Source organism: Palaemon carinicauda, chromosome 3 (assembly GCF_036898095.1).
Source record: "Palaemon carinicauda isolate YSFRI2023 chromosome 3, ASM3689809v2, whole genome shotgun sequence".
In the NCBI taxonomy this organism is placed as follows: Eukaryota; Metazoa; Arthropoda; class Malacostraca; order Decapoda; family Palaemonidae; genus Palaemon; species Palaemon carinicauda.
In genome coordinates this window covers 6765426-6784353 of record NC_090727.1, presented here as the reverse complement: position 1 = coordinate 6784353, position 18928 = coordinate 6765426, and the positions used below count along the sequence as shown (strand labels likewise).

The window sequence follows — 18928 nt, the reverse complement described above, 5'->3', positions numbered from 1 at the left end:
TTATGCACAAGTTAATACTCATAGGACCGTCTGATTAAATAGTTTTCTTTATTGAGCAAGTGGAATTTTACATTTCATTATGTCATTTTGTTTATCAGAAGCGGGAGACATTTGCTGTACGTATGTTTATTTATAGTCTGCATGATTCCGTCTCGGTGTGAGAAAATAAGTTTTCTTTCTCACTCTGAAAATGTTCCTATATCCACTTCTTATGCTCACCGGAAGTTTAATACTCAAGAAATAGAGCGGTATTGGTTATTATGATGCACTGTTGTGCAAAAGGTGTAAATAGGGTGATTCCTTAAAGTACATGGAATTGTTTACATTTATGTTCAATAAGTTATATAAATCTATACGAGGTATTATTATCTTTAGTGCAAATATTTAGATGTATATTATTTAATATTTTCTTTTAATTTTGGGTGAGCTTTCATCAAATTTTGGAATTTTTACCTTTAATTAGTCGAAATTCTCCACATATGCACTGTTCTAGTTTGTCTTAAAATATGTTGGTGATAAATGTTGCTGGGACATTCAATGTAGATATCTAATGATAATCATATGAGACTGAATACTTGAAAAAAAAAAATATGAAAATAAGGCCAAATCTTGGAAAGAGAAAACAAAGAAAGGGAATGTGTTGCTTTGAATTTTATACGAAGAATTAAAAAAGAATAATTGCACCATGTTCTCTGAAATTCAAAGAAGTGATTCTGGGCGAGTCTCTTAAAAGTAGAGTATCTTTTTAACTCGCGGATTAAACTTGGTATTCACTTGGTACGCGAGAGTATAAGTAATTTAGTTAATGCTCAACACCAATGGTTCACTGGCCTGTTAACGGTCCACGCCGATTGGCTTTTGACGTGGCTGTTTCTCATATGTCAGTTATTTTCAAGTATTTAATGTTATCAGTATGGCCTCGATGCAAAATTTTCTCAATTTAGTCACAACATATTAGTATATTTTCTCGTGAGTAAAATCGATTTCATTTCTGATAAATGTAAGAAAATAAGATGATTGCTGATATTTCAAATATCCGTGAGTAAAACCAATATTAAATCTGAAACACATCTAGACCAAAAATTACTTTTGCTTCACATCAAAATAGTGCTTTATGATTTATATACATTCTTGTATTTTATAGAATAATATTTTGAGATTAATAAACCATAAACTTTTGTCCAAAAATTTAATATAGGAGTCAAACGACATTCAAAAGAATTAAAACAAATTACTCCTTATATAGTGGTCCTCAAAAATATAGAAACATTTTGTCCAAATTTATTTGTGGAGTTCCGCAAGATAGACTAGATGTTTATCAAAAGGGAAGTTGCTGTCAATAATAATAAATATATGTTAATATTTCATTTGATTAAAGAAAATTTTTTGATGAGAAGGTTCAGAGGGGGAGGATCCAATGCCCTAAAGAAGAAATGATCATGCCTTGGCATTTGTTAGGATTTTATTGATGTAATATTCCTCAACCACTATTATTGTGAGATAAAGAGGAGGAGTTGGGGGAGAGTGACTGTTCCCTGCACTCTAGTTTGGGGTGTCTGAATGTTCGTAGATGTAATAGGATAGAGAGTAAAGGATGTGATATTAGAAGTGTGTTTTGGAATAGAATGAATGATATATTGGTCTTGTGTGAGACAAAGATAAAAGAGAAGGGTAAAGTGATGTTTGATGAGGTGACTGGTAGAGTGTCTGATATTGAAAGGGGAAAAGCAAGAGAGGGTGTGACTTTATTGCTGAGTAAATGGATGACAGATGACTGCAGAGTATTAGTGTAGAGAATTATGAAATATATAGTGGGGAAAATGTGGAAGTAAAACGTAAGGTAGCTGAAGCAAAGAGGGCGGCTGACTAGAAGTGGGGCCAGGGATTGGGTCGTTATTATGAAGAAAATAAGAAGTTTTGGAAAGAAGTAAAGAGGGTAATAATGGGTGGATTGATAAGTGAGGAGACAGTGAAAGATAAAATGGGAGGATGTTGAAAGGAGAGGAGGGAAGGAAAAGGTGGGCTGAATATTTTGAAAGGTTGCTGAATGTTGAGGGCAATATGGAGGCAGATATAATGGCTGTTGCAGGTGTTGAGGTGCCAGTGATGGGAGATAAGAATGAGATAGAGATTACAAAAGAGCAAGAGAAAAAAGCAATAGATGAAACGAGAGCAAGAAAAGAACCTGGTGGGGATGGTATGAGGGCTGAAAGGTTAAAGAAAGAGAGTGAGACTGTACTTAATGGTTAGTAAGATTGTTTAATATATGTTGCCAATGGTACTAGTGGACTTTGCGTGTGAATGTATTGTGAGATGTGCATGAATGTTGTAATTCAAGGGTTATTAGTTTGTGTGGTTGGAAAGGTGTATGGTAGTGTGTTAGCTAATAGGATTAAGGATAAAGCAGAGGATACAATATTAGAAGTACAGGGTGGTTTTGGGAGAGGTAGGAGATATATGAATCAGATTATAACAGTTAGGCAGATTTGCAAGACATATTTAGCAAAAGGCAAGGAGGTGTATGTTGCGTTTATGGATCTGGAGAAAGCTTATGATAGAAATGATAGGGAGGTGATGTGGAATGTAATGAGGTTATATGAAATTGGTGGAAGGTTGTTGCAAGCAGTGAAGAGTTCCTACATAGGCAGTAAAGTGTGTGTTAGGATAGGAAATGAAGTAAGTGGTTTCCACTGAGAGTGGGGCTGAGACAGGGATGTATGATGTCGCCATGGTTGTTCAATTTGTTTGTTGATGGAGTTGTGAGAGAGGTAAATGATCGAGTGCTTGGTCGAGGATTGAAACTGATAGACGTGAGTGATCATGAGTGGGAGGTAAATCACTTGTTGTTTGTGGATGATACTGTACTGATTACGGACTCGGAGGAGAAGGTCGGTCAATTAGTGAGAGAGAGAGGGAAGTTGATAGATAATGTTAGGAAGAGTAGGGTTATGTGATGTACTAAAATGAGTTTTGGTACTAGGTTGAATGTAGTTTTTGTATATATATATATATATATATATATATATATATATATATATATATATATATATATATATATAAATATATGTATTAAATACGTATATGCAGTTTTCCTCCTCATCCGCAGTATTATGCGTTGAAACCCATCCCCTGAATAAAAAAAAAAAAAAGCTGCGGATAATAATAAACCCTAAACCACTTTTTTTTCCAGTTCTTATATATATATATATATATATATATATATATATATATATATATACCTTTCAATTATGTTATTGTACTATAAATGTATAATACGCTGGCTACAACAATCCAATGAACTTTACTGTACCAATAACTGCCTCTTGTTTAGTACATTATAATTTTATACTGGCGATATAAATATCACCCTCTCTCTCTCTCTCTCTCTCTCTCTCTCTCTCTCTCTCTCTCTCTCTCTCTCTCTCTCTCTCTCTCTCTCTCTCATATTACCACTTTTTAAAAGTAAAGTATTTAACGTCAAACGAATTTTTCTGTGGCATTTGGCTATTTTTCTATTCGGCCTGTTTAGTATCTAGAGGTACGATTGGACGAGTTCAGATTTACATATCCGTTGTTTATATTTCATGAAAATATTTTTAGTTTTATCGGTATTCCTACATTTCGGAAAATAGTTTTCACTCTTAGTTTTAAAAAATTGCAATCACATACCCGATAAATGCTTTTCCAAATTCAAAATAATTTAATTATTTTGAAATCCGAATGTTATTGGCAAGTCATTTTCCAATGTCCACGCTCTCTGGATGATTGGATTAAAATCATAAACTTCAGTTCAATGTTTGAGCGCAATTTCATAAACTCAGTTCAATGTTTGAGCGCAATTTTGTTGCCGAACGGTTTTGAAAACCACATATGTTTCTTTTACTAAATTACAGCTCCTGACACATTTGTCACCTACTGGAACTAACCAATGTTTCGACTAACTGGATCAGTCTCCTATAAATTACATGTAAGTTTAGCCACGTACAAGGGTCAGTGCTGATAGATATGAATTACTATTGTTTTTCGGTATCTTTAATTGGTTTATTGTAGACCATTTCCGTGGACATTTCTTTTCTTTACAATTAAGTCTCCTATTACAGTGTAATAACACTTAAGTCATGTGGTTGTTCCAAGAACTATACAAAAGAGAAAGTGTGAAGGATATTACGCATTTTCTAGCTTTTTATGATTTCCTATGGGCCTATAGTTTTTACATATATGCATATGTACAAAGCATGTGCTTACATATTGTTTTATCTTTTCTTGTGGCTGACTTCTAAAGTTGATGTTATTTAATAAAATGACAATTATTTCATTGTTTGAATTTTTCCTAGGTAAATTGTATCTGGTTTCGCCTAATTATATTTTCTATCTATGCTATATATATATATATATATATATATATATATATATATATATATATATATATATATATGTGTGTGTGTGTATGTATATATACACACACATACAACTGCAACCGTTTCTAGTCCACTGCAGGACAATGGCCTCAGACATTCTAATTCATATCTGGGGCTACTAGGGCAGTTTCCACCACCACCACGCTGGCCATTGTGTATTAGTGATGGTGGGATATTTTCGTCTGATCGCTCACAGCAAATCAACCTAGTATGGGTGACCCTGACTAGTACAACTTTGCTGGTCTAGGCGGTACACAAACCCTTTCACCACTTAAAGGTATTCCCAGTAGTAGGTTGGCCAGGGCACCAGCCGCCCGTTGAGATACTACCACTAGAGAGGTATTGGATCCTTTGACTGGCCAGACAGTAAAGCATTGGATCCCTCTCTCTGGTCACGGCTTATTTTTTCTTTGCCTACACTTACACAGAATAGTTTGGCCTATTCTTTACATATTCTCGTCTTTCCTCATACATCGACAACAATGAGATACATAACACTTCTTCACATAAGGGGTTAATTACTGTACTGCAATTTGTTCGGTGTACTTTCCTCTTGGTAAGGGTAGAAGAGAGACTTTAGCTGTGGTAAGCAGCTCTTCTAGGAGAAGGACACTCCAAAATTAAACCACTGTTCTCTAGTCTTGGGTAGTGCCATAGCCTCTGTACCATGGTCTTCCACTGTCTTGGGTTGGAGTTCTCTTGCTTGAGGGTACACTCAGGCACACTATTCTATCTTATTTTTCTTTTCTTCCTCTTGTTTTTTTGAAATGGTGTGTTGGGCAGGCTTAATAGAAGGGCCATGGATGCCTGGTGGTTTATCAAGAGGTCTTTTCCTTTTTCTGATTATTTTTCTTCTCAAAACCCTCCTTACTGTCCTCCCTTCAGTTGAAGTGGCTATCCTGGAGGGTATTTAGCCTTGCATGGTGTATCGGCTCCCCCATGTTGACCAGTTTTTCCGACTTTTTACTATAGTCTATGGGTATCATCAATCACTTTGTTTATAATTCTGTTCGTATTGTTTTTGTTATAATTCTTGTTAATCTAGTTTTTAAGTATGCTGTCTCTTTTTTATTTCTATTAATTCTTATGCTGTCTGGAGACATTGAGCGAAATCCGGGACCAGTACGTCCTAGATTTCGTCAATGTCGTCTTCTGTATTGCAATATTCGTGGTCTTCATGCAAATATCCAAGACCTTACAGTTGCGTCGAGACAGTATGATATTCTTTTGTGCTCAGAAACTTTGGTTTCTAATATGAGGCACTCATCTGAGCTCCTTATAACTGGTTTTAAGAAGCCAATAATGTTGAAACGTGATGCCATCCCTAGGGCCAGGGGAATGGCGGTGTATATTAGGACCGAGTACCCTGCTTCTCATAAGTCCTGCTATCAATGTGGATGTCATGAGATTCAGGTAATAAAAGTTTGTGGCAGGCATAACAACTTTTATTTGTGTTCGATCTACCGGAATCCAGACATAAATGATTCTATTTTCGATTGTCTTCTTACCATTATGGCTAAGATACAAGAAGATGATAGAAAGGCTTCTTTTGTCTTTGTTGGTGATTTTAATGCTCACCATAGGGAGTGGTTAAGTTCTATCTCTCCTACCGATCGCCATGGCTTAAGAGCTTTAGACTTTGCCTCTGAATCAGGCTGTGAGCAAATCATAAATGAAGCTACTCACAGGTCTGGTAATTGCTTGGACCTCGTATACACTGACTCCCCTGGCGTTATAACTAGTAAGGTTGGTTCTCCAGTCGGGACATCTGATCATGCCTTGATTTCATTATTAGTGAAGACTGAGCAGCCTGTCCCTGATATATCATATTCTTGTAAAATTTATATGAAATCCCAAGCAGACTGGAATGGGATTTTACATGATCTTTTGTGCTTGAATTGGTCACAATTATATAATAGTGTAGATCCTGTTGTCCCTTTGAATGAGAATCTAGTCAACATAATTGATAGGCGTATCCCTTCTCGTGTGCTAAGGTACCGAGTGAAGGACAAACCGTGGTTCAATGATGATTGTAGACGTGCTTATTTGGAGAAACAGGAGGCCTATCATCTTTGGAAGGGTAACAGATCAGATTTGACCTGGAACAACTATACTCGGCTTCGAGCTTTTGCTCAGAGAGTTTATGCCTCAACTGAAAAGGAGTACAATTTAACCATAAAAGAAACACTTTCTGGTACAACTCAGGAACATAGATGGTGGTCTACCCTTAAATCTGCACTCTTTGGTGTAGATGCAACAGTTCCTCCTTTACTTAAACCAGATGGCTCTGTCACTCACTGTCCAAAGGAAAAGGCAACCCTTTTGGCTGATGTTTTTGACAGTAAACAGAGTAATGAAAAACTTGAACTTCCTCATTCCTGTTTTCCTGAGGCTAAGCTAACTAGTTTAGCTTTTCGATCTCGTGAGATTAAAGCTCTGTTGATGGACCTTGATGCTTATGGAGGTGCAGACCCAAATGGTATTTTTCCTTTGTTTTTTATAAAGACAGCAGATTTCTTAGCTCCAAAGTTATCTGTTATTTTGCGCAAATTAGCAAGAAGAGGAGCTTTTAGCACTAGTTGGAGAATTGGTAATGTTACTCCTCTATGTAAATGTGTTAGTGGTAGCTCAAGTCCCACTGATTACCGCCCTTTTTCCATAACTCCCATATTATCTAAAGTTTTTGAACGTCTTCTGGCAAAACGTCTTAATAGGTTTGCTGAAGGTAATCATCTACTCCCTAGTTTGCAATTTGGTTTTCGTAAAGGCCTTGGAGCATGTGATGCCCTTATTACAATCTCCAATGCTGTACAGAAATCCCTTGATTGTGGTCGGGAAGTTCGTATGATTGGCCTTGATTTTAGTGCTGCCTTTGACCGTGTTAATCATGAGGCCCTTGTTTTCAAACTGAAACAGTTGGGAGTGGGTGGGTCGTTTCTTAGCATTATTATTGATTTTTTAAGTAATAGATCTCAAAGAGTTGTTGTTGATGGGCACCATAGTGATTATAGGAATGTGATATCCGGTGTTCCACAGGGTAGTGTTCTTGGCCCATTACTTTTCATACTATATACACATGACATGTGGTTTGGCCTAGAAAACAAGCTTGTTGCATATGCAGATGATGCTACTCTCTTTGCATCAATTCCATCCCCTGAATGTAGATCTAGGGTTGGTGAATCCCTTAATAGAGATTTAGCTAGAATTAGTGCATGGTGCAAATTATGGGGTATGAAGTTGAATCCTAACAAAACTCAAAGTATGATTGTAAGTAGGTCAAGGACGGTGGCTCCTCAACATCCGGATCTCAGTATTGATAATGTTTCTTTAAATATGTATGACTCTTTCAAAATTTTAGGTGTGATTCTCGATAGTAAATTTACTTTTGAGAAACATATAAGGTCTGTGTCTTCTTCAATTGCACAAAAAATAGGCTTATTGAGAAAGTCTTTCAAGATTTTCGGTGATCAATCTATTCTGAAGAAGTGTTTTAATTCTTTCATTCTACCTTGTTTTGAGTATTGTTCTCCTGTCTGGTCTTCAGCTGCTGATTCTCATCTTAATTTGTTGTACAGAAACTTACGGTCTATTAAATTTCTTATTCCTGATCTAGATATTAATTTCTGGCACCGTCGTTCAATTAGTTCATTATGCATGTTGCATAAGATTTTTCATAACTCTGGCCATCCTTTACATTCAGATCTCCCAGGACAATTCTATCCTGTTCGTAATACTAGGCAGGCAGTTAATTCTAATAGCCAGGCCTTCTAGAGTACGCTCAATACTACGCAGTACTCTAGAAGTTTTATTCCAGCTGTTACCAATTTGTGGAATGATCTTCCTAATCGGGTGGTTGAATCAGTAGAACTTCAAAAGTTCAAAGTTGGAGCAAATGCTTTTTTGTTGACCAGGCGGACATGAGTCTTTTATAGTTTATTTATGACATATTTGTTTTTGATGTTAATAGTTTATATATGACATGTCTTTTTTGACGTTGTTACTGTTTTTAGAATGATTTATTGTTAATTTGTTCTCTTCATTTATTTATTTCCTTATTTCCTTTCCTCACTGGGCTATTTTTCCCTGTTGGAGCCCCTGGGCTTATAGCATCTTGCTTTTCCAACTAGGGTTGTAGCTTGGATAGTAATAATAATAATAATAATAATTCCTATTTATGTAAAGGATTTGAAATGTAAGTTGGACTTCTTGTATTAAAAGGTATTATCAGTTGAGGTCCCGTTGATTACATTTTATTTGACAGCCCTTCAAGATATGTTTTTATATGTATTTTCGTAGGCAATTGTTCATTCAAAATTAATATATATTTTCTCTTATTCAATTACAATGATACACACGTTAAAGTGTAAAAGCAGAGATTGGACCCTTTAAGCTTTTATCCCAAGCGCCTTTTTTCTTTTTATGGGAGAAAACAAATATTACAGAATGTTTATAAACGTTTCATGTTTTTTTTTTTTCTCGAAAATGTTTACATTTTTCCTTCGTTTTGCAAGATTTTGTTGTAAAGCTTCTTTTCTGATCGGTTTTCCGATACAGTTTCCATTAGTGCTCCACAACTTTATCTCGCCTTTTCTTCCTTTCATTTTTCTCTGACGAAGAGGCCATAATATATATTTCCATTTTAGGGAAATGATGTGAAACGGAGGCGGAGGTGGGGGGAGAGGAGGCCTTTTTGATTTAGTGATCACATCCGTCTTTGCATTATTTATTAGATCCCGATAATTAGCTTCATGGAAACACTATTAAAGGATGGGGTCTCGCGTAGAGATGGAGGTCAACTACATAAAGTTTTTTCATGAGCGCCCAGCCTGTCATCTTACCATTCTCAAAATATTATTTATTTGCAATAAAGAATTCTTAATATTTAAAACGGTGGTTAATTAATTGATTTTAGGAAGTCTGACGCTGGAGGGAAATTGATGAAAATTAATACCTTCGGTATCCATTTGAAAGTGCGCATCATGTTAATAAAAGGGTATTTTTTGGCTGTCATTTTCAAGTTGTAACCTATGGTAAAGTTACCATCTTCTGTGCAACACTAATTGCATCTTACTTAGATCTTCATTCCATGGGAATAATGGCCACATTACTTCAATTATGGTCAGTAGGTTTTCTCTCGATATTTGTGGGTAAAATCTGCTCTCTCTCTCTCTCTCTCTCTCTCTCTCTCTCTCTCTCTCTCTCTCTCTCTCTCTCTCTCTCCTATGTTTATTAAATTTCTATTACTGTGATATTTAGCATATTTTTCCTTATCGGTTTTACATCTAGAGAAAATGATGAGCAGCCATTTTAAGTTATTCAAAAATGATTCAAGGGAAGCCAACATTTACATGTATCATATTTTCGCTGAAATTAATAAACAAATTTTGATGAAATATATATACATATATGTATATATATATATATATATATATATATATATATATATATATATGTATATATATATATACAGTATATATATATATATATATATATATATATATATATATATTTATATAGTTATTGGAAAGCTTATTCTAAATGCTTCAATATCACTGTAATAGGCTGAATAACTATTTGTGTGTCCGGGATCACCAATGTGACGGGCCGAGAGAAGGTTGTGACTTAAAGGCAGGTTGAAAGCAACTGAGTAATTTATTATATAACACTCTCCTTTATATACAAAACCTCAAGGAAACAGGAAATTTCATGTTCGAAAAACAGACAATGTTACAGAGGAAAAACGCAGACATGTTTATTCTGGTTCTTTTTAGTGCGAGGGAAGAGCGAAGATACAAGCATAATATATACAAAATGAATTATGTACGATCGTGTGCCACACGGTTGGTACAGAACAATCAAATTCTTTAGTATATATATCATCAATTCAAGAAATTTGTGCAGACGTAACTTTAAATCTCCAAATGCAACAAAAAAATGCCTGTTTGTTTAAAGAATTTACGATGAAGGTTGAAGCTTATATTAGGATATTGGGATAGTCCAAGGGGTTGTGACCTGGGAAGGTTTGTGACCTGGGAAGGGGGTCCGGGGGCTTGCCGCAGGGTATGGGCTGTGACCTGGGAAGGTTTGTGACCTGAGAAGGGGGTTCTGGGGCTTGCCCCCTGGCTAGGGGCCGTGACCTGGGAAAGTTTGTGACCTGGAAGGGGGTCTGGGAGCTTGGCCCCGGCTAGGGGCTGTGGCCTGGGAAGGTTTGTGACCTGGGAAGGGGGTCTGGGGTCTTACCCCCGGCTAGGGGTTGTGACCTGGGAACTACTAGGTTAGGTTAGGTGGGTTTGTTAGGTTCTGTACCCTTTTACAAATCTCAAATGTGTTAAATAATCATGTTTGGCCTATGTTCAGCCACTTACATAATCCATATATTTTTCCAACTGGTTATCTTGTTTATATTTTGCATTTCTGACCATTATTATTACTGTAAATCACTCGTTTATGACATTTCCCGCCCTTAAAACCCCGGTTTCCCCACTCTGTTCCCCCATAATGTCTGGTAATACAACTGATTTGGTATCATCTCCGTTCTCATGTATAGTGCTTCTTAGCATCAAGTGCACTTTCTTTCTATTTTTTGCTGGACGGTACGAAAGAAGAGTAAGGTTTTCACTGATATATATATATATATATATATATATATATATATATATATATATATATATATATATATATATATATACTGTACTTATATTCCTGATATTTTGTCAAACTTACCGTTGATTATTTAATTCATCAAAATAGTTTCACTGTAAGGGAGGGTGCGGGAGAAATGGCCTAGGTGGGAAAAATATCTGAAGGCTGAAATTCCCCTTGGGGGAATAACAGCCCGGGCTGCTTTTCCCGGGGGGAAATCGATCCCAGGCTAATTTTCCCTGGGGGAATTTCAGTCAGGGGGGAAAAAATTTCCTGCAACACCGGTAATAGCTCCAACAACAGCGAATGAATATACAGTGAAGGACTCCCTTTCATTTGGTAAAGAAATTTCTAACTTAAACTTGGGAGAATGTACAATGGCAAGCTTCGACGTGGAGTCTATTCACTAATATTCCTTTGACTGAGACAATACAGTAGATATCTGCATGGAAAGCTGTTTGGAGACGAAGAACAAGTGAATGGTTTTACAAGAAAGGGAATGAAGGAACTTCTGGGATTGTATGCTAAGGATTGTTTGTTTTTATTTGATAAAAAGTTTAATGTACAGGTTGATGGTTGTGCTATGGGTAGCCCTATGGGGCCTAGTCTCGCAAATGCCTTTCTTTCCTATTATGAAAACATCTGGTTAAATGAATGCACTGCTGACTTTAAACCTCTGTTTTATAGACGGTATGTCGACGACACGTTTTTATTATTTCGTAGCCCAAGTCATGTCCAACTGTTTTTAAAATACTTGAATTTCAAACACCAAGTATAAATTTTACTAGTGAAATGGAAATGAATGGTAACATATCTTTCCTTGACATCAACATTCATAAATTTGGTACTGGGTTTAACACATCTGTCTAAAGGAAACCAACGTTCACAGGCTTATGCACTAAATTCTCTTTTATTCCTATACAATATAAGAGAAATCTTGTCTGCACTCTTACTTATAGAGCGTATAACCTTTGCTCTAATTACCTAAACATTCATAAGGAACTGATGTATATTAAAAAACTACTTTATAACAATGGATTCCCGTATAATTTTACTGATACTTATATAGGGAAAACACTAAGCAAACTCACGCTACCACAATGTGAAAAGAAACTAATTGCTCCTCGGAAAAATATCTTCTTTTCTATTCCATATCTGGGGTCCCACAGTTTTAAAATACGAAATCATTGCAGTAGAATTGTGCGTGAATTTTATCGTCAGGTATCATTGAAGATCGTGTTTTCCCCCTCAAATGCTATGAGCAAATTTTTCAAATTTAAAGACCGGGTCTCAGATGATCTTTGTTCGGGTGTCATATACAAATATAAGTGTGATCGCTGTAATGCATCATATATTGGGGAAAGTGAAAGGCATTACCGTGCAAGATTGTCTGAGCACTTCGGTCGTTCACCTAGAACGGGTAGTTATATGGCAAAACCACCCCATTCAGCCATCAGAGATCATTCCCTAAGTGAGAACCACCCGATATCCAAGGTGAATTTTTCCACTTCGCAGAGTAACCTCGACCTAGTAATAAAGGAGGCAATATTCCAACGCAAACTGAAACCAAACCTGGGCCGGGCAACGTATGAATTAAATTATGTTTAATTTTATTTCATGTGAGTTTATAGCGCTGGTGCTTTGATCTTTTATTGTGTATTTAGATTGATTTTATAGTTTTGTTATTTTCCTATTTTTATTTCATGAGGTTTTTGTATGGTTATTTTAAATTTTCTGTTTTAAATATTTATCATACTATGTTTTAACTTGTACAATGTATTCTATTTTAGGCTCTGATGATGGAAATAGATTTTCCGAAAGCTCAGCAATAAACATGTATATCATAACCCTGGTACTATTATTCATATTGAAACTCCGCTTTCCACGGAATAAATCAATAGCTGATATATATACATATATATATATATATATATATATATATATATATATATATATATATATATATATTTTCCTAATAAGCCATATATTTTAATGCATTAACGTCTGGATTCTCTTAACGAACTTTGGATCAGTCTCTCGAGGCAAACTCACTGAAACAATAGCATCTGCCCTGCCGGGATTCGAACCCTGGTCCAGGATGCTTGTATAACAGTGACCGTACCATTCCTTCTTTCTCGCATTCGAGACTTTTGATCTTTCTTTCTGCTAATTGTAGTTTCTTTTCAGCTTCCTTACAGAAGTCGAAAAGCCCTTCAGTCATATTGAAGGCTAAATGGTACGGTCACTGTCACACAATCATCTTGGACTAGGATTCAGATCCCGGCCGGTCAGATGCTATTGACTCTTGAGTGATTTCGCCTCGAGACCTGATCCTGAGGTCGTTAAGAGAATCCAGACATTGATGTATTAAAATATATGGCTTATATGAAATATGGAAAACACGTTTAAATGTGCAAAATTTATCAAATATATATATATATATATATATATATATATATATATATATATATATATGCGTGTATGTATACACACACACAAAGACATAAATACCTCTTAACATCGAATTCACAGTGCCTCGGGATCAGAGACCCAAGGTCGGAATAAACTTTATGACAGTAGCTTCTGGTTGGCCATGAATTTGAACTTTTGCTCAGTTTCTTTATTCTGAGTTCGAATCCACGGCCAACCAGAAGTTACTATCATAAAGTTAATTTCCCCTCCCCTTGGGTCTCTGATCCCGAGACAGAGAGAATGCGTTATTAAGAGCTGTGTATATATATATATATATATATATATATATATATATATATATATCTATATTTATATATATTTATATATATATATATATATATATATATATATATATATATATATATATATATACGGTTCTTGGACATGTCACTCTAGCAAGCTACACTCACCCCGAAAACAATTGCGTATGAGCTAATAACTTCTAAACTTCATAGTTGTACAGACAACCTTCAACAATAACGTACGTTTCACAACGTCGTGCCGAAAATGCTGCCGATGTTAAGGTGATTCCTACATGACAAGTGTATGATCATCATCATCATCTCTTCCTACACCTATTGACGCAAAGGGCCTCAGTTAGATTTTGCCAGTCATCTCTATCTTTAGCTTTTAAATCAATACTTCTCCACTCGACATCTCCTACTTCACGCTTCATAGTCCTCAGCCATATAGGTCTGGGTCTTCCAACTCTTCGGCCTTTAAGATATGATTAATTTTTACAAGAAATAATAGCCTTCTAAATCCCATAAGAATTAATTTTAATTGTTTTATATATTTTTTTGCCATAATTTTAGTTGTGAATTGTTCACTGCGGATATGCTTAATTGTCTAATAACATGAAGCATGGTTAACTACTGCATTGTAACTGTTCAGTGGCTACTTTCCTCTTAGTAAGGGTAAAAGAGAGACCTTAAGCTATGGTAAGCAGTTTTTCTAGGAGAAGGACACTCCGAAATCTAACCATTGTTCTCTGGTCTTGGGTAGTGCCATAGCCTCTGTACCATGGTCTTTCAATGTCTTGGGTTAGAGTTCTCTCGCTTGAGGGTACACTCGGGCACACTATACTATCTAATTTGTCTTCCTCTTGTTTTGTTAAAGTTTTTATAGTTTATATAGGAAATATATATTTTAAGGTTACTGTTTTTAAAATATTTTATTTTTCCTTGTTTCCTTTCCTCACTGGGCTATCTTCCCTGGTGGGGCCCCTGGGCTTATTGTATTCTGCTTTTCCAGCTAGTGTTGTAGCCTAGCCAGTATTAATGATACTAATAATGATAGAAGGCATTGATAGGGGCCCGTGCATCAGGCATCCGACCCCTTAATGAGGGATTGATTGATTGATTTAAAGTTTTCAGGCATCCAGACATCTAAGGTCATTGACGCCGTCCTTAATGAGGGATTCTCGGTGGGAAAGAAAAGGAAGAAGATGCTTGATTTTCTCTGAAAGTACTCAAATTATCGATAACTTACAATTTATATCGATACTTGCGATACTAAGGGTAATATCGAATGTGTTGATAATTTAATATCGATAGGCCTACCACTGGCTGCATCCTAATGGACACTGCTTCGGAAATCACCAACCTCCATATTGAAGATGGTGAAGAACATAATACAAGAATCAGCTTGTGAATATTATTTAATATTTCTTTGCTACATTTGCTAAGCTTCCTATCTATCTATCTATCTATCTATATATCTATCTATATATCTATCTATCTCTATCTATCTATTTATCTATCTATCTATTTATCTATCTATCTATCTCTATCTATCTGTCTACCTTTGTCTTCAGAGTTCTTTAAGACTTTCCCCCAAGTCCTTCGAAGACGTAATTTGAAGACCATTTTCCAATCTTGGAGACAAAACGGATCCACGGTTCCGAGTTGGCTTTACGAGGACTACTTTGGAGATGAAATTTTGTTTTTTTAAGATCAATGCTGTGTCGGGTAGAATTGTGTCTCATAGACAAATTACAATGGCTATAACTGTATTTGATTTGTTGTGTGTAGGGCTCATAGGAGCAGGATGTGTTACTACTTTATTCAGCAACGAATTGCTGACAACAATTGGTTATTATACCATCTTCACAGGTATTGGTGGAGTGTTACTAGGAAATATTGCAAAAAAGTGCAAGGAACGTTTTTGGAATAGACGGGAAGTGATGGGATTTGAGGAAAAGAAGAGGGCAATCGATGAACTCAATGGAAATATTGAACGCTTCATGGAAAAAAGGCTCAATATGACTGAAGGGCTTTTTGACTTTTGTAAGGAAGCAGAAAAGAAACTACAATCAGCGGAAAGAAAGATCGAAAGTCTTGAATGCGAGAAGGAAGGAACGGAAAAAAAAACAGGGTATACGAAGACGCATTAATCCAAAAGGAGAAAAAAATTCAGGATCTGGAGATTGCCTTGGATAAGAAAGAGAAGGAAGAAGCCCCGGATGAAAGACTGCTTAATGAACTAGAGAGTCGGAAAGTAGAAATCCTTGCTAAAAACAACGAACTCCAGAGAATGAAAGAAACATGTATTGAAAAGGAACGAAAGCAGAATGAAGAAATCGAGGAACTCCGAAGGAAAAATCGTGAAGACAATATAATGCTGAATGAACTCCGGGAAGAAAACAAGAAACTGCGTCAGAAACTACATGAAGTGAAAACGGAAATGGAATCTCTGAGGGCAGAAAGCAAGAGCCACCAAAATCTAAAGCCAGAGGAGACACTTAGTTACAAGAGATTGAAACTTGAATGTGCCCAAAAAGACCAGAAGATAAACGATCAAAAAGAAATATTGGAAAATCTTAGAGTTGAAAAGGAAGAAAAAAGCAAAGAGGTCGAGATATTGAACAACCACCTCCAAAAGAAAAATGAAGAAACGAACCACGGAAATACAGATGAACCCTTACTGGTGGAAGGACTTTTTGCATATATGAACGATAAGGTCGATGATGCGAAGAACCTTTTCGAAAAACTTTTGTCCAGCAGTGTGAGCAACAAGGAAGTGCTCTTTTGCGTATTCTTCTTGCCAAAACGAAGGCAGCTTTTGATAATCCCGACCACTTGGAAATCATATTGAACTGTTGTGAGGCCATCGAAAAGGGTCTTAAAGGACGGAATGTGCACTTATTACGTGGAGAACACCTTTCTGAACACGGTCTTTATGATGCTGCCCGTGAAGACTTTGAACTTGTGCTAAGTTTGAAAAATTCAGAGGACTCTTTGCAAAAGGTTAACGAGGTTAAGAAGAAGGTGCAGATGTGGGAAGATTTCAATCATTATCAGGTTTTGGGGGTAGAACAGAATGCCAAAAAGTCAGAGATTCTAAAGGCACACAAAAACTTAGCAATGAAATACCACCCTGACAGACATAGGAATAAACCTCAATTTTTGCTAGACGCTTTTGAAAATAAATACAAGAGGATATGTATGCTAAAACTGTTCTTACCGATGAACAAGATCGACATAAATATGATCAAGAGCTTCAACGACATCGCCTAAATAATAATCAGCAGCACCAGCGCCCGGGAAGACAAGCGGCCGGAAATCATGGCCACAATAATCGAGGACCAACAAGAGGATTCGAATTTAACAATCATAGAGAACAACCGAGAGGATTTTACAGTCCGAGAGGAGCAAAAGGATTCGAATTCAATAACAATCAACGATTCGCCAGACAATTCGGATTCAAATTTCCCCAAGGACAGGGAGGATTCCACTTCGGCAATATATTTGATTTGTTTGATGAATATTACAAAGGTAATGAGTAAATACCCTAGTTGAAACAACTCCTGTTAAAAGATGGATGGCTTAACCACCTGGCTTGGAGGATGCTTGGAAGAACCAAGAGGATTGGCTCTGCAGAGGGTAGAAGCTTGGCTTGTTCTAGTATGCTATGTATCTTGATGAAGGGGTACATGGTCTTTGTCAAGTGTACAAATGGTCGGATATCTAGATCTATTCTTCCGGATACTAACCTTCGGGTGGGTCTGTTGGAATAATCTAGAACACCGGCTCTGCAGAGGGAACAAGCTAAGCTTCTTCTAGTATGCAGTCTTCTCCTTATTGGTTGGTCCAAGATAGTTCAGCTGGGGAAGTAAGCAAAGTTTCATCGAGGGAGTTGTAAAAAAAAATAATAATAATAAAAAGAATATAAAATAAGAAAATATAAAAAAATGTAAAAAAAATTTTTTTTTTAAATTACGAAAAATGTAAAAAAAAAAATACAAAAAAATGATAAGAAATGTAAAGAAAAAAATAAAACAAAAAGAATATTTATTGTTTTTATAACCCTCCCCCCCCAAAAAAAAAAATATAAATCTTAAAAAAATATATATATATTTTGTTTAGTTTGGAATTGAAAGGAATAATTTTATTAAGAAAAATAGAATTTTATTTAAGTTCAATATCAGGTTATTTTGAACGAAGTTTGGAATAATCTAGAGGCCTGGCTTAGCAGAGGTGGAAAATTAGTTACTCGGATGTACCTTGCATGGCTTAAGAATGCTTGGTTTAACTGCCTGGCCTAACAATGCTTGGCTTAACTATGCTTGGCTTAATAGCCTGGCTTGATGACGCCTGGTTTAGCTGCCTAGCTTAACGAGGCTTGGCTTAATTACCTTGCTTGATGATGCTTGGCCTAACTGCCTGGCTTAATGATGCTTGGCCTAACTGCCTGGTTTAATGATGTTTGGCTTAACTGTTGGATTAATGATGCTTTGTTTAACTGTCAGGCTTAATGATGCTTGGAATAACAGCCTGGATTAATGATGCTTGGCTTAACTACCTGGCTTAATGGGCTTAGCTGAACTGCCTGACTTAATGAGGCTTGGTTAACTGCCTGGTGTAATGATGCTTTGCTTAACTGCCTGACATTAGTGATGTTTGCCTTAATGAGGCTTGGCTTAACTGTCTGGCTTAATGCTCCTTGTCTTAATTGCCTGACTTGATGATGCTTGGCTTAAGGCAAGCATCATTAAGCCAGACAGTTAAGCCAAGCCTCATTGAGGCAAACATCACTAAGGCCAGGCAGTTAAGCAAAGCCTCATTAAGCCAGGCAGTTAAACAAAGCATTATTAAGCCAGTAAGTTAAGCCAAGCATCATCATCTTCTTCTTTGTCTGCATCTTTTCCCAATTTTAAGGGGGGGGGGGTCGATGTTTCTGGTCAGGTTTCTCCGGGTACCTCTGTCCCACACTTCATCATTGGTTAATCCATTTGATCGAAGGTCATTATTGATACAGTCCATCCACCTTCGCTTTGATCTCCCTCTCCCTCTCGTTCCCTGTACCTCCATTTCCATCACTCTCCTCCCAATATACTGTTCATCTTTTCTCATGACATGACCATACCACCTCAGTCTACTTTCTTGGATCTTATC

At 36.4% G+C, this 18928-nt stretch overlaps 1 protein-coding gene across 1 annotated transcript; it reads left to right on the top strand.

Moving 5' to 3' along the window:
• The first annotated feature begins 2106 nt into the window (after positions 1–2106).
• On the top strand, positions 2107–17050 carry LOC137630629 (dnaJ homolog subfamily C member 3-like). Its single transcript, XM_068362239.1, has 5 exons — positions 2107–2245; positions 12355–12554; positions 13988–14056; positions 15951–16538; positions 16589–17050. Exons 1-5 carry the CDS (start codon positions 2107–2109, stop codon positions 17048–17050), a joined length of 1458 nt encoding a protein of 485 aa, XP_068218340.1.
• Positions 17051–18928: the final 1878 nt, after the last annotated feature.

Bases quoted from the DNA above. Each gene is read 5' to 3' on its own strand.
- LOC137630629 (XM_068362239.1), top strand. From the start codon at position 2,107: ATGGGAGATAAGAATGAGATAGAGATTACAAAAGAGCAAGAGAAAAAA. The intron at 12,555-13,987 runs GTGAATTTTTCC...TAAACTTCATAG, and splicing joins AGAACCACCCGATATCCAAG to TTGTACAGACAACCTTCAAC. The intron at 14,057-15,950 runs GTGATTCCTACA...AAAAAAATTCAG, and splicing joins AAAATGCTGCCGATGTTAAG to GATCTGGAGATTGCCTTGGA.